Raw genomic sequence first — 16,512 nt, 5'->3', positions numbered from 1 at the left:
AATAAAACTCAGTAAATTTCCTGTCCGATGCCCTGCACGCCCTGGCAGTCGAAAACCTGTCCAGGAGATTACATGGACCATGTGTTACCTATAAAGAAACTTACCTTCTATATGATGCAGTCTTTCTCACAGTCAGGAACTGATCCCTCTTGAAACCTCTGAGAAAGTCAGCACCCACCACACCAGCTGACAATGTATTCCGGAGGCTCTACATTCTCTGGGAAAAGAACCATCTAACATCCTGTCTATTCCTACGTGTACGTAGTTTGATATACTTTTTTTTAGTTCAGCTCATAGATGGTTTTCTCTCTGTAATGTTACTTGTCTGCTACTGTGAAACAATCAGTTGGCAAGTAATGGGAAAAAGGCTTGCTTTTGAAAATCAATCAATATTACTTCTACAGACATGATAGCTTGTTTGAAATGATCTACATTTGATGGGAAAATATTGCATTAATAATACACTGTTTAATGTCTTCAAAATGGTTTTGATGTGAACCGAAGTTTCTAGAGATAGCCAACTCTATTGACTCCCATGGTACAGAACACCAGCCCTTTGCGATCAGAGGAATACTTCATTCAAAGAACACAAGCTATTAGATTGACTAATATAGAAGATTTAGAATTTATACTTGGATGGCCAGTGGTGATTATTCAACCCCCCACCTCAACCTGTCTATACCAAAAAAAACAGTGTGCACAATGCCAGTTAACGTCTAGATACAATAAATATTGGTTCTATGCATTTTCATTTTTAATATTTGCATTTGAAACACTGGATTATCAAAACTAAGATAATTTGAGTATAAGTTAGTCTCTTACCCACGCAGTAATGAGAATTAAGTAAGTTGGATCCTGTGTTTTGGCTTATCTCCTAATTCCTAATGGATTTCGTCCACAAGATCCATTGATGTGGTCAATGGCATTCACTTTCAATCAAAATGTGGCTGCTTTCCAGATGTACACAACAGCTGCAACATGATTTTCTACATAAACAATCCCATCATGGAATTCCGTGGTAGACTTTTTCTTAGTCCTCTTTCAATAACCAGGTAGATCTAATTCTTGAAAATGTTTTTTTTTTAAGCTAAGACAAATCATTAATATGTTTAATACCAGGGTGGTCTGGGCAGGCACTACAGCAATTTTTCCAAGTCTGTACTTGCAATGTTAAAACAAACAAGTTCATAAATTATATTTTAAGCATGTGTTATGTTTGAGACATTAGTGTTCCTTTAGAGGCTAATTTTAACTCACATGATTGTACTCAAATTATCCAGTAAATTTCATACCATTTTGGCAGCCACTATAACTGAAATATGAATGGACCTTACAATCTACTCCTGGGTTTCCTTGGGCAGAGAAGGCAGCCTCTAATTTGTGTTATTGAATTTCATAGAGCCATAGAGAGATACAGCACTGAAACAGGCCCTTCGGCCCACCAAGTCTGTGCCGACCAACAAACACCCATTTATACTAATCCTACATTAATCCCATACTCTAAAGTCATTTTAAATACAATTGCCTTAGAAACGCAATTCACAAAAATTTCCAGATTTAAAACCAGTCTGGAAAAACAAAACATGTGTTCCCACATTTAAAATTTTATTTAAAATCATAACAGTGAAAAATTTGGTTTAAAAATGCCCACACTTAAGTTTTAATACAGAATATGTATTTATATTGGGGTTTTCACATAGCGGACATGACAAGTGGCACCAAGACTGCCAAAGTTAAACAGTACAATCCAGCCCGATCCAACCCGAGCCTGATTGCTGGACACAGAATATAGACCCGACCTGACCCGAACCCGACTCATGTAGTTGGGTTTGGTCGGGTTCAGGTCGGGTAGCCAGGCTTTAATGCTCCCTGCTTGGAAACAGACCCACCCACCATGAGTTTAATTCCAATGGCGGCAGGAAGAGACCCTTAATTAGGCATTGATACCCACTTAAGGGCTTCAATTGGCGATGGGGGTGGGAAGGCACCATCCTGCCTGATTAAATGCCCTCCCCATGTCCAAACTCACCACAGGAGAGAGCATAAAAACCAGCCCATGGTTACAAGGTGACCAAGGTTAGGAAGTAAATAATGCAGGATACACAGCATTTCAAAAAGACGAACATAATAGAAAAGGAGGAATAGCCCTGAAAATAAAGGATGGCATAAGGACATTAGTGAGAAATGAGGCTCAGAAGATCAGGAAGTAGGATCAGTATAGGTGGAGATCAGGAATAACAAGGGTCAGAAAATGCTGGTGGGAGAAGTTTATAGGCTTCCTAACAGTAGTTATACTGTTGGACACAGCATTAAGAAAGAAAGAAATGGAGCTTGTAACAAAGGCAATGTAATAATCATGGGGGATTTTAATTTTCATATAGACTGGACAAATCAAATTGGCAAAGGTAGTCTGGAAGATGAGTTTGTAGAATGCTTTTGCTACAGTTTCCTGGAACAATATGTTGTGGAACCAAGAAGCCTTAAAGCTATTTTAGATCTAGCGTTGTGCAGTGAGGCAGGTTTAATTAGTAATCTCAAAGTAAAAGATCCTCTGGGAAAAAGTGATAATACAATCGAATTCCATAGTAAGTGTGAATTCGACATACTCCAGTCCCAAACAAGAATCATAAGCTTAAACAAAGCCAATTATGTGGGTATGAGGGAAAAGCTAGTTAAGGTTGATTGGGTAAAGAAACCAAATGTAAGGCAGGAAATAAACAGTGGGAAACATTTAAAGAGACAATTCAAAATGGTCTACAAAAATACATTCCATTAAAAAATAAAAACTCAGCAATAAAGATCCAACCATTGTTTACGAAGGAAAAGAAGAGACTTATAAGAGACTTACAAAGAATAGTCGTGAGCTGGAGGATCGGGAGTGCTTTCGAAACCAGCAAAGGGTGACCAAGAAGCTGATTAAAATGGGAAAAAAATAAAATATCAGAGTAATATAAAAGGAATATGACTGTCCTCCAGATAGCTATTTTAACAAGTTTCAGCCAGATTATAATAACCTGGGTATTATAAGGATCTGGGAATCTCTCCTCAGTAATGTAACTCCCCACCAAAGCGTGTGGATGGAGACGGGTTCACGAGTTAGCGATACAGAAGACTATGTGAGACAATATAATTTCTAAATGATGTAAAAGTTTATTAAATAACCGAACATGCAATTCACAATTAATGAGACAGTCAATCACAACATTAATCGTTCTAGGAAAAGGAAGTACAATCTTTTTTCTAGTTGAGAATCCAATTTTTCAATCTAAATATCGTTACAGTAAAACATTTAAGATATCTATCAATTATTAAAGTAACATTTACCTTAAACCCCAAGTAGACAACTACGAGTTAGCGAGATACCTCTGTCCCAGTTAAGGGAAGAATTATCATTGCTTCACTCCAGTAATCATACATTTACTGTGAGAGACATTGGAGTGAGTCCAACGAATCAAAAAATGTAATGTGTGCTTCCAATATTTATACTGTTTCGCAAGTTGCATAACTAATTTCTTACGTATGGGGGTATTACCTGAACTGTAAGTAAGTTCGTCCCTCTTTATTTCCCAAATAAAGCTGTGTAACTATTTAATTCTATTTGAGATCCACCTACTTTGATTCCTAAAAAAGGTCAGGCTAGCAGCAAACAGCAAGTCTCTCGCGATGTTCAATTTGTCATTAGTCATCCAATGGTGTTTCAAGATTATAATTCAATTTTTTGGTTTTGGTCAGTTTTGACAAATTCAGTTGACTGTTGTTTCGGGCTGTCAGTATAAAACCACCTTATCAATTGTGGTAGCTTTTATGACCATTTGTAAACTAGGTTATCAATGGTTTACTGTGTGGTGGTGTAACAGCCCCGACAAACAAATTTCTCTGTAGCACCTGTGGAAGAGTCTGTCACTCTGGAATTGGCCTTTATAGCCACTCCAGGCGCTGCTTCACAAACCACTGACCACCTCCAGGCGCTTACCCATTGTCTCTCGAGATAAGGAGGCCAAAGAAGAAGACTGTGTGGTGGGGTTTGTGACGTTAGGGAGTGAATCCTCCTTATCAGAAGCTGCCTCTATGTTCCAAGATGAGGCAAGCCTTTCAACACACATGCACGTCCATGGACTTTTGTAACCTTTTCGGAAGGTGAACCCTTTTTAATTTTTTTTAATTCCTCATTCGTAGGAAAATAATTCTTTTAACCTTTATAGCCTCTCATTATGGCCAGATTGCTTCACAAAGAAGGGAATACAAGGATATGTTGATTGGGTGAGGTGAAATAACTGGGAGGAGGCTCCTGTGCAGCATAAACACCTGTATTGACCTGTTGGGCTGAATGGGCTATTTCTGTGTTGTAAAATTCTATGAAACTAGGCAACCCTCACTGACTAGTTGAAAGATGCCTGGAGAATGGAGAAGGGCAAATGTCAATCCTTTACTTTTTAAAAAGTGGCAAAAATGAGCCAGTTTTTTTAAAATTTAAGCTCTCTTTGGTCACACTGCTTCTTATGTATCATGCAATGAAGTTCAGAGAAAGGACAGACATCACCATCTCGAACGGTAACCTCCTCTAATATCCGAGACAAGTGTAGATGTAACTGCCTCCAGAATATATCCTGCCTATTTTATGCACCCAATACTGACAGCAGTCGAAACCAGTATGTTCTCAGTTCTCCAGGCTCCTCCCCAAGTGGGCAGTCGGTGACAGAGAGCGGCTGACGGCAAACACACTCGCATCATGTCCTACAACAGGAGAGTTTACCAGGGTCAAGGGCGGGCTCCCGGCATGAGTCGCTTGGCGGGACAGAACGATTTCACCGACCCGACAGGTGAACCGAGAGCCGGAGAGGGAGCCGGGCTGGGAGAGCAGGAGCCTGGAGCGGATCAGAACCCAACGGCAGCACCGGAGAGCGGCCAACCTGAGTAGTAAGATCAGCAGCCAGTAGCTGGGACAGAGGGATGGGCAGTGGTACAGAGCCTGTTTCACACTCAGTGACCAGTAGCTGGGACAGAGGGATGGGCAGTGGTACAGAGCCTGTTTCACACTCAGTGACCAGCAGCTGGGACAGAGGGATGGGTAGTGGTACAGAGCCTGTTTCACACTCAGAGTGACCAGTAGCTGGGACAGAGGGATGGGTAGTGGTACAGAGCCTGTTTCACACTCAGAGTGACCAGCAGCTGGGACAGAGGGATGGGTAGTGGTACAGAGCCTGTTTCACACTCAGAGTGACCAGTAGCTGGGACAGAGGGATGGGCAGTGGTACAGAGCCTGTTTCACACTCAGAGTGACCAGCAGCTGGGACAGAGGGATGGGCAGTGGTACAGAGCCTGTTTCACACTCAGTGACCAGCAGCTGGGACAGAGGGATGGGTAGTGGTACAGAGCCTGTTTCACACTCAGAGTGACCAGTAGCTGGGACAGAGGGATGGGTAGTGGTACAGAGCCTGTTTCACACTCAGAGTGACCAGTAGCTGGGACAGAGGGATGGGCAGTGGTACAGAGCCTGTTTCACACTCAGAGTGACACAGGAAGAGGGGACACTTCGATATTAAGGATTGTATTTGTGTTTATTGATGCGCCTTCTCAAATCTAAAATATACAATTATTAGACATTAGTAGTGCAGTCCTTTTGATGAAAGATTGTTTTTATTTACATCCTTGCTACGACTTGAACATATATAAATTCGATACACAGCACAAGAAATCTATCAGCAGACTAAGGACAGTATAGTGTAGTCGCTGGAGTGTTCAGCGGCTCAGTATCAGTTTCGTTTCCTGCTCTGCTGTGTCACTCGGCGTGAAACTGAAAGTGTTGATGGCAGCGAGACTGAACCCAGCCTCCTGAGCCAGTGCTAATTGTAATGTGTATGTGTGCTCGGGAGAGTTGGTGAGCTGGTGGATCAATCTGCCAAACTAAAGGGACTTGTTTTTGAGGGTGAGGGGTGGAGGGGGGAATAATGTGTGGTAAAAGAGAGCAACCTGAGCAGAAAGCAGCTCGCAGAAGGCGCTTCACAGGAGTGTAATCAGACGAAATTTAACACCCAGTCACATAAAGAATCATAGAGTTATACAGCACAGAAACAGGCCCTTCGGCCCATCGTGTCCATGTTGGCCATCAAGCACCTAACTATTCTAATCCCATTTTCCAGCACTTGGCCCGTAGCCTTGTATGCTGTGGTGTTTCAAGTGCTCATCTAAATACTTCTTAAATGTTGTGAGGGTTCCTGCCTCTACCACCTCTTCAGGCAGTGCGTTCCAGATTCCAACCACCCTCTAAAATGTTTCCTCAAATCCCCTCTAAACCTCCTGCCCCTTACCTTAAATCTATGCCCCCTAGTTATTAATCCCTCTGCTAAGGGAAAAAGTTTCTTCCTATCTACCCTATCAATGCCCTTCATAATTCTGTATACCTCAATCAGGTCCTCCCTCAGCCTTCTCTGCTCTAAGGAAAACAACCCTAGCCTATCCAGTCTCTCTTCATAGCTGAAATGCTCCAGCCCAGGCAACATCCTGGTGAATCTCCTCTGCACCCTCTCCAGTGCAATCACATCCTTCCTATAGTGTGGCGACCAGAACTGTACACAGTACTCCAGCTGTGGCCTAACTAGCATTTTATACAGCTCCAATATAACCTCCCTGCACTTATATTCTATGCCTCAGTTAATAAAGGCAAGTATCCCATATGCCTTCCTAACCACTTTATTTACCTGTGCTGCTGCCTTCTGTGATCTATGGACAAGTACACCAAGGTCCCTCTGACCCTCTGTACTGCCTAGGGTCCTACCATCCATTGCATATTCCCTTGCCTTGTTAGTCCTCCCAAAATGCATCACCTCACACTTCTCAGGATTAAATTCTATTTGCCACTGCTCTGCCCATCTTACCAGCCCATCTATATCATCCTGTAATCTAAGGCTTTCCTCCTCACTATTTACGACACCACCAATTTTTGTGTCATCCGCGAACTTACTGATCATACCTCCTATAGTCACGTCTAAATCATTAATGTACTCTACAAACAGCAAGGGTCCCAGCACCGATCCCTGTGGTACACCACTGGTCACAGGCTTCCAATCACAAAAACAACCCCTGACCATCACCCTCTGCCTCCTGCCACTAAGCCAATTTTGGATCCAATTTGCCAAATTGCCCTGGATCCATTGGGCTCTTACCTTCCTAACCAATCTCCCATGTGGGACCTTATCAAAAGCCTTACTGATGTTCATGTAGACTACATCAACTGCTTTACCCTCATCTACACATCTAGTCACCTCCTCGAAAAATTCAATCAAGTTACTTAGACATGATCTCCCCCTGTTAAAGCCATGTTGACAATCCCTGATTAATCCCTGTCTCTCCAAGTGGAAATTAATCCTGTCCCTCAGAATGTTTTCCAATAGTTTCCCTACCACTGATGTTAGACTCACTGGCCTATAATTACCTGGTTTACTCCTATTACCCTTCTTAAATAATGGTACCACATTCGCTGTCCTCCGGTCCTCTGGTACCTCTCCTGTGGCCAGAGAGGATTTGAAAATTTGTGTCAGAGCCCCTGCAATCTCCTCCCTTGCCTCACATAACAGCCTGGGATACATCTCATCTGGGCCTGGGGATTTATAAGGACTGGTGGGTAAGGACTGGTGACCAAAAGCTTGGTGAAAGAGGTAGGTTTTAAAGAGTGTCTTAAAGGAAGAGAGAGAGGGGTAGAGAGGCAGAGAGGGTTAGGGAGGGAATTCCAGAACTTAGGGTCCAGGCAGCTGACAGCACAGCCGCCAATGGTTGAGCGATGGAAATCGGAAAAGAAAGGATTTGCATTTCTATAGTGCCTTTCATGACCTCATGATATCCCCAAGCACTTTACAACCAGTTAAGTACAATTTTAAAGTGTAGTCATTGCTGTAATGTAGGAAATGTAGCAGTCAATTTTCACAGAGTTCTGGTCGCACAAACAGCAATATGATAATGACCAGATAATGTGATTTAGAGATGTTATTTGAGGGATAAACATTGGCCAGGAGAACACACCTGCCCTTCTTCAAAATAATATCATACAATCTCTAATATCCACCCAAGGTGCCAGATGGGGCTTTAATTTCATACCTCATCTGAAAGATGGCACCTCTGACAGTGCAGCACTTCCTCAGTACTGCACTGGAGAGTCAGCCTGGACTAGGTACTCAAGTCTCTGGAGTAGGACTTGAACCTGCTAACTCAGAGGTGAGAATCTTACCCACTCAGCCACAATGGGGGAGGAGGAAGTATAACTTTTAAAAGGATGCAAAGTACAAATGGAAAGAGAGTACTGAAAGTACACTGACATTAATTTCTGTTTATGGTAGAAAATGCTCAGCCTGGTCATTGTACATTGTGTGTCCCCTACCCCTGTTAGCTGCAGGGAATGGATTGCATTCAGTTGGAATTTCCTGCATATTTGCACCCAGAGACACGTGCAATCGAAGTGCAAATCAAATACGTGGCCTAAAAGATCGCAACATTTTGGGCCTAAGTACATGTGCAAGTACACCCAAACCTCCTTGATCTTTTAAGGCTGTTTCTCGATCCCTTCGCCCAAATGCATCTTCGCCCATAAATCTGGTCCTGCTCCCAATTTACAGAGTCTCATCCATGCGTTTTCGACAATGATACTTTAGGAACATAGGAACAGAGGAACAGGAGTAGGCCATTCAGCCCATTGAGCCTGCTCTGCCATTCAATTAAATCATGGCTGAGCAGCTACGTCAATACCACTTTCCCCACTATCCCCATATCCCTTGATGTCATTAGTATCCAGATATCTATCGATTTCTGTCTTGAATATACTCAATGGTTGAGCTTCCACAGCCCTCTGCATAGAGAATTCCAAAGATTGACCACCCTCTGAGTGAAGAAATTCCTCCTCATCTCAGTCTTAAATTGCCTACCCCTTATTCTGAGACTGTATCCCCCTGGTTCTAGACTCACCAGCCAGAGGAAACATCCTATCCATAATCCACCCTGTCACACCCTGTAAGAATTTTGTAAGTTTCAATGAGATCACCTCTCATTCTTCGAAACTCTAGAGAATACAGGCCCAGATTCTGCAATCTCTCCTCATAAGACAATCCCACCATCCCAGGGATTCTTGCTCAGAGACTCTCTTCAAATAATCACCAGATTTTCAGGCACAGCATGAAACATTTTTCTGGAGTTTGGCTGCTGATATTTTGGACTGTTTTTTGAATAATTGATCTTCACTGTATTCTCTGTCTGTTCAAATGCATTTTTCTGGCCTCAGTATTTCATACTAAAAATTGAGAAGTTTCTCTGATTGCAGGTCCCTGAAACATATTGTGGCTAATATGCTTGAGAGATGGTTAAGTGAGGACTGAAAGAAGTATGTGATGTGAGATCAGTGCTTTCCTTGGGCCCTGATTGTTTACACTAATTTACACCCATTCTATATTTGGTCATATTCTAATGAGATTCACAGGACATTTGAACGCAACTTTACATCAGCAGAATGGGAATAGAATTGGGCGTATTTCCAGGTCCATGTTCTCAGTTTTGCCTATGGAGGAAATTCCAGGTCACCCAGTGAGTTGGGGAATACACTGTTTTGGTAAGAGTAGGGAAATCATGAAGGGCCACTGATTTACAGCGACTGAATAAATAACACTTTCATTGCAGGGTATTTTGGAATTCATGGGTTGCAGACAGGATTCCATCCATTTTCCGTGAAAAATGTCAATCCAGCCCATCCATAATTGTCACGCGCTCTGCCGAATAATTGAAGGCTCCTCCAGAACAGTCCAGGCAATGGAAGCGTTCTTTCAGCACGCCATTGATTAGCTCTGTCGCATTCTGTGTGGCAGCTAGGCTTTCATTGTTTGCATGGTGTGTGTGTGTGTGTGGGTGGGTTGCACACTGGAGTCATCAGCCATGTGGTCAGTGAATAGCTCTTGTCATCCAGTAGCCACCCTTTGTTTTCCCATGGTGGCTCAAATGCAGATGGCACAGTGGACTACTGCAGAATGAAGGCATCATGTCTACTGTCATGATACCAGACATTGACCCGCATGATTCTCTGCATATGGTTATGAGGAAAAACTTTTTCATGCAGCGCGTGGTTAAGGTCTGAAATGCGCTGCCTGAGAACGTGGTGGAGGCCGGTTCAATTGAAGCATTCAAAAGGGGAATTAGACAGTTGTATGAAAAGGAAGAATGTGCAGGGTTATGGGAAGAAGGCAGAGGAATGGAACTGAGGGAGTTGCTCTTTCAGAGAGCTGGGGCTGACACGATGGGCCAAATGGCCTCCTTCTGCGCTGTAATGATTCTGTGATTCTGTGGTCACACACCAACTGGACGCTGAGGCAGTAGAGTCGCTTTCAGTTGTGGTATAGGGCAGAGTTGACCAGGGGAGCCCACAAAATGATATGCGTGCAGTCAATGGCACTCTGTGCCATGGGAGTAGCCTGCTATTCTGGTGAAGCTACATGCTTGTTCCACCTGCTGCTCTCTGGAAAGAGAGAATGAAAGGCATTAAAAATTCACTTATTCCTGAATGTACCTGCCCTAACTTTTTCTAGCGTGTTTAGTGGGTAACTCGTGGTTAACTGCATCAACCTCACGACGTTGCATGTCTTTCAATGCGCAGTCTATTGGCAAGGTTCTGATGTAGCACAGCCCGTGGAGAAACAGGGCAACTCTGGATTTCCATGTCTAACTGCACTTGTGTGGACTCTGGAAGTTGTCCAATTTATTCCGTAATAACGGTGTGAATGCTGATCACCTCACTGGTATTATTAAAGCAAAATTATATCGAATAGGATCCTTACCTTTTTGAAGATCAATGGTAAATAAGCAGGATGGGGTGTGCACAGGTACCAGGTATGTAGCAGCTCTGGAGGAGTGGGGTCTGGCAAGACAAGGGATGCCTGTCAAGTCATGTGGGAGGGGTCCTTGGCAGTATTGGATTTGAAGTACTGAAGTTCGAAAGCACGATTGTGGAAGCCCAGAGAAATTTAAGGCCTGAGGAGTATCGTGGAGTATAGGAGATTCTATCGTGAGGCAAGGAGGGATGGGTTTTCATAATACAGTGTAATAGAAGTTGCAAGGGCTGCCTCCATCTGGAAGAAGTGAAGGCAATTCTAGAAAGTGGAGTGGCCATGAGGAGTTCTTGGCATTTGGGAAAACAGTTCTGGAGTTTGGTCCTTTTGGGAGATCACAGCTGCTGTCAGCATCGGATGGAAGACCTCTAGATGTGTGAGCAATGGGTTTGGGACCACAGGATGGTTCTGGAGTGTATGAGTTGTGACGACCATGTGAGGAAGTAGTCTCAGGCTCCCCTTCACCCCTTCTCTGGGTTGCTTGCCACCTCAGTGAGCACTTGTTCCTGTTCCTCTAATTATAATTGCAAATGAACCAATCAGACAGGTTTTCTTGAGCTTAAAAAAGAATGATGTAAGTTTATTAATCTTATCACTCTAAACTGGTTAAAATTACTAAAATACGAGACACATCCACGCGCACGTTCATACGAGAGGCACACACACACACACACAAATCGATACAGAGGGGGAAAAACAGATTTGGATGGTTGGAGTAGAGTCATAGAGTTATACAGCACAGAAACAGGCCTTCGGCCTATCGTGTCTATGCCAGCCATACAGCACCCAACTATTCTAATCCCATATTCCTGCACTTGGCCCGTAGCCTTGGATGCTATGGCATTTCAGGTGGTCATCTAAATACTTCTTAAATGTTGTGAGGGTTCCTACCTCCACCACTTCTTCAGGCAGTGTGTTCCAGATTCCAACCATCCTCTGGGTGAAAAAATCTTTCCTCAAATCTCCCCTAAACCTCCTGCTACTTACCATAAATCTATGCCCCCTGGTTCTTGACCCCTCCGCTAAGGGAAAAAGTTTCCTCCTATCTAACCTATCAATGCCCCTCATAATTTTGTATACCTCAATCATATCCCTCCTCAGCCTTCTCTGCTCTAAGGAAAGCAACTCTAGCCTTTTCAGTCTCTCTTCATAGCTGAAATGCTTCAGCCCAGGCAACATCCTGGTGAATCTCCTCTGCACCCTCTCCAGTGCAATCACATCCTTCCTATAGTGTGGTGACCAGAACCGTACACAGTACTCCAGCTGTGGCCTAACTAGCATTTTAAAATTCTTAATAAAAATGGAATTTAAATACTGAAGTGTAGTCCCAGTGTCCTTAATTGAAATTGAAGTCTTTAAGTCCTCGCTGGGCCACGTGCACAATTTGGGCTTGCTTCTCTGGTTCTGGAAGGCTGAAGAGAGGCTTTATCTGTCCTCTTTTGCTGATTGTGAGGATCTTTAGATTTGAGGTTTAGCTGCAGCCGAGGCTCCCCTGGAACTTTACTGGCGAGAGAGAGAGAGTTCCTTCTTCGGAATTCAGTTACTGTCTGGCTTCTCAGGCTTAATTCACAAAACTCCCAGAGTTACACAGATAATCATGTCATGTGACCACCTCTTTGTTTGAAACAGCACCTTCTGGAAGGATCTTTGAAATTCAAGTCTGTTCAGACATACTTGGTAGGGGAGTTTGGCTCTTTCAAAGTCAATGGGCATCAATGGCTTTTAACAATCAACATCCACAAAACCATTCTAAGTAATTGAATCAGGGAGCACCCCCATTGTTCTAGCTAGACTGGGTAATCACCTCTGTCTCCCAGCTGGCCTTTGGCTTATCATATGCAAATTGTGTGTGGCCATCTTTGCTGCTTTTTAAAAGTTATTTGTAATAATGTCCAGTAAAAGGTCTCAGGCAACGTACCATACGACAAAATTAATATTTTCCATTTGGCATGTGAGATTTCCGTCACAGAGTACAGGGAATGAGGTTTCTGGTATCTTGCAGAGGTAGGGACCCCAAAGTCTGACAGCACTGGGAAAATGGGAGGAGGGCGGCACTGGAGTCTGGATCAATAAACAGTTTGACAAAGAGTGAGGGAATTAAAAGACATCAGGAGGCCATGGGGATGTTTGTGGAATGGGCAGATGGGTATCAGATGAAATTTAATGCAGATTTGGGGAATTTTCTTTGCACAGAGTGTTCTTGGACCATGAATGCTTTGCCACAGAGAGTAGTTGAGGGAGATGTCATTGCATTTTTAAGGGAGAAGTAAGTAAACATTCCAAGCAGAGGAAGGGCTGTGCAGAGAACAGGGCAGTGGGCTAGCACAGGCTTGATGGGCCAAATGGACTCTTCCTGTGCCATAAATCTCTCCAGTTCTAGGAAGCAATGGAAGGAGTCAACATGCCAGGATACTGGGGAAGGGGTGTCCTGCTATTTGGAGCAGCAAGAGATGATTCTTTTGTGGTCTAGGTGTGGGGCAGAGGGGTGCAGAGGATTAGAGATGGCGGTTCCAAAGTCTGCAAGGACTAGAAACAGGACGTGTAGACGATTGAGGAAGGATAGAGTCTGGCAGCATTAGAACGATGAAGGTGAGAGCACCTTGTGACTTTTTGTTTTACATAACAGGCTTGATAGAAGTCTAACTCCATGATGAGGGTCTGCAACACGTCTTCACTCTTAACGAATCCAGACACTAACCTGCATTCCTCACGAAGGACAGTGCCCATTCTTAAAAAATAAAGATGATGTATACAAGTGGGAAGTGTTGATTCAAGAAGTTAGTTTCCCAGTGACACACATCACGCTGATATCTACATGCTGGCTGTGTCTGGATCCAAATTCTCCCAGTTCCACATAAGAAGTCTCCAGAACATTGTTACTGTTCTCAGAATCCTGCTCCTGATTTCCTCAGTGGGCGGCCATCAACGTGAGCTAAAATAGGTTTCCCTTCCATCAACATCCTCAGTGTGGGTCATCTTAAAACTGTTTACATAGATGCTTTGCCAACCCTTGGCCTGGTTGTGAGAGGCCAGTCCAGGCTCCTGCCATGATTTGATAAACATCTGTTAGGCGCCACCATGATGATGCTACAGTAGGTCACAGACGGTCTAGGAAACATTAGACAGAATCTTCTGAATTGTGGGTTGCTTAGGATGGCCTAGACTGTGGGAAATTCAAGCAAAGTTGACTGTCACCATCAGAGGTGTGGAGTCCAACCAGTCTTCAGTGACTGATTATTCTGGTCAACATCCTCAAGGACCCCGATTGACCAAGGAGAATGAGCAGTTGATGGTGATGGTACCACAGGATTATTACACAAAACAGCTAGAGGCAATACCAACACACGACCAGAAAGCTGATCTCACAAGTTATTATGAACACCTTCACTAGGCTTGGTTGCCCATTGGAGCCAGGGAACAAACTGTGAGGATGCTGATACCACATTGCAATCTGCCATACCAGTGAAACACAGGGCAACAAAGTACAGGACAATAACTTGCAATCCTGAATGAAACAGAATGGTGAACAGGCCAATTAATGAGTATTGAAAGTGAGCACAGATACATGGGACTGTATCGTAATTGGGAAGGATCACCTACCTCTCTTGTTCTTTCCTAATGGTCTCCAGGGATTTGCCCATTCCTGTTTGTGTTGAGTTGTGAAAGTTAGAAACCAAACAAACTTTCTAGCACCCACCTTTAATCTATTACTTAGAATCTGCAGCACAGAAACAGGCCATTTGTCTAACTATACTGAGAGGTATGCTCTACATGAACATATTTCACCGTATCAACATTCTTCTATTCCTTTCTCCCTCATGTGCTTATCTAGATTCATTTTAAATGCATCTACACTATTCACCTCAACCACTCCATCTGGTAGAAAGCTCCACATTCTCACCACTCCCTGGTAAAGAATTTTCTTCTGAATTCCTTATTGGACTTATTAGTGGCTATTTTTCTATTTATGGTCCCTTGTCTAACCTCTAACTTCATAATTTTAAAGAATCTCTATCAGGTCACCTCTCAGCCTTCTTTCTTACAGAGAAAAGAGCCCCAACCCATTCAGTCTTTGCCAGGCCTTAGAAAGGATAGCCTTAGCGATATTTTGCAGAGTTGAATGATTTTATGGCTGCACAGTTAATCACAACTGCCTGGGAGACAAGCGAGAGGGGTAATAAACAAGGAGTCCTGGTGCAGAAAAGGCAGCCAGGAGAATGGGTTGTTTACATATTTGCAAGGGAAGGACAATGAGGAAAAGTGGGGTCGCTTAAGTTGAGTAAAGGTTGAAGAAACATCCATGGTCCACCCCAATCATTTTAAACGGACAACCTCTCTCGATGAAACACAATAATTGAGTCAAATCAGAGTAGATAAAATATGGTGAATTTTTCTTCATTAGTTACTTTGATGAAAGAGTCATCAGCCAAGGAATCACCAGGAAACAGTCTGTGTCCACATGAAGCAAGACCTAGACAACATTCAGGCTTTAGCTGATAAATGGCAAGTATAATTCACACCACACAAGAGCCAGGAAATGACCATCTCCAACAAGAGTGAATGTAACCATCTCCCCTTGACATTCAATGGTATTACCATTGCTGTATCCCCTACCATTATAGGAACATAGGAAATAGGAGCAGGAGTAAGCCATTCAGCCCATCGAGTCTGCTCTGCCATTTGAACAGATCATGGCTGATCATCTATCTCTATGCCATTTTTCACCACTATCCCCATATCCCTTGATGTCATTATTATTCAGAAATTTATTGATTTCTGTCTTGAAAATGCTCAATGATTGAGCCACAACCCTCTGGGATAGGGAATTCCATAGATTCATCACCCTCTGAGTGAAGAAATTCCTCTTCATCTCAGTTTTATTCTGAGACTGTGTCCCCTGGTTCTCGACTTACCAACCAGAGGAAACATCCTATCCACATCTACCCTGTCACGCCCTGTAAGAATTTTGTAAATTTCAATGAGATCACCTCTCATTCTTTGACACTCTAGAGAATACAGGCCCAGTTTCTGCAAATTCTTCTCATAAGACAATCCTGCCAGAGATTGGTCTGCTGAACCTCCGTTGCACTCCTTCTATGGCAAGTATATCCTTCCTTAGATAAGGAAACCAAAACTGTACACAGTATTCCAGGTGCAGTCTCACCAAGGCTCTATACAATTGCAGCAAGACATCTTTACTCCTGTACTCAAATCCCCTTGCAATGAAGGCCAACAAACCATTTGCCTTCCTAATTGCTTGCTGCACTTGCATGCTATCTTTTAGTGACTCATGAACAAGGACACCCAGGTTTCTTTGGACATCAACACTTCCTGATCTCTCACAATTTAAGAAATACCCTGCCTTGCTGTTATATGTACCAAAGTAGATCACTGCATACGTATTCACATACTATTCCATCATCCATGTTCTTGCCCATTCACCTAGCCTGTCCAAATCCCTTGAAGCCTCCTTGCATCCTCCTCACAACTTACATTCCCACTTAGTTTTGCGTCATCAGCAAATTTGGAAATATTACATTTGGTCCCCACATCTAAATCATTTATAAATAGATTGTGAACAGCTGTGGCCCAAGCACTGATCCTTGCAGTACCCCACTCGTAACAGCCTGCCATCCTTAGAATGACACATTTATTC

General features: G+C 43.2%; 1 protein-coding gene across 2 annotated transcripts in view; it reads left to right on the top strand.

The window, feature by feature from the left end:
- The first annotated feature begins 4,678 nt into the window (after window positions 1-4,678).
- epsti1 (epithelial stromal interaction 1) overlaps window positions 4,679-16,512 on the top strand; it is a 69,070-nt gene continuing 57,236 nt past the window's right edge. Inside the window, exons 1-2 of one of the 2 annotated variants that reach the window (XM_068040269.1) lie at window positions 4,838-4,917; window positions 15,259-15,359. In XM_068040269.1, coding sequence (XP_067896370.1) covers window positions 15,316-15,359 — 44 coding nt within the window. In that variant the 5' untranslated portion in view covers window positions 4,838-4,917; window positions 15,259-15,315. Of the gene's footprint in view, window positions 4,918-15,258; window positions 15,360-16,512 lie in introns of both variants that reach the window. The other variant, XM_068040268.1, reaches the window with a different exon arrangement.

Source organism: Heterodontus francisci, chromosome 10 (genome assembly GCF_036365525.1).
Source record: "Heterodontus francisci isolate sHetFra1 chromosome 10, sHetFra1.hap1, whole genome shotgun sequence".
NCBI lineage: Eukaryota > Metazoa > Chordata > Chondrichthyes > Heterodontiformes > Heterodontidae > Heterodontus > Heterodontus francisci.
Note: the sequence above shows the minus strand (reverse complement) of the source record. Positions and strands in the feature narration are given on the sequence as shown.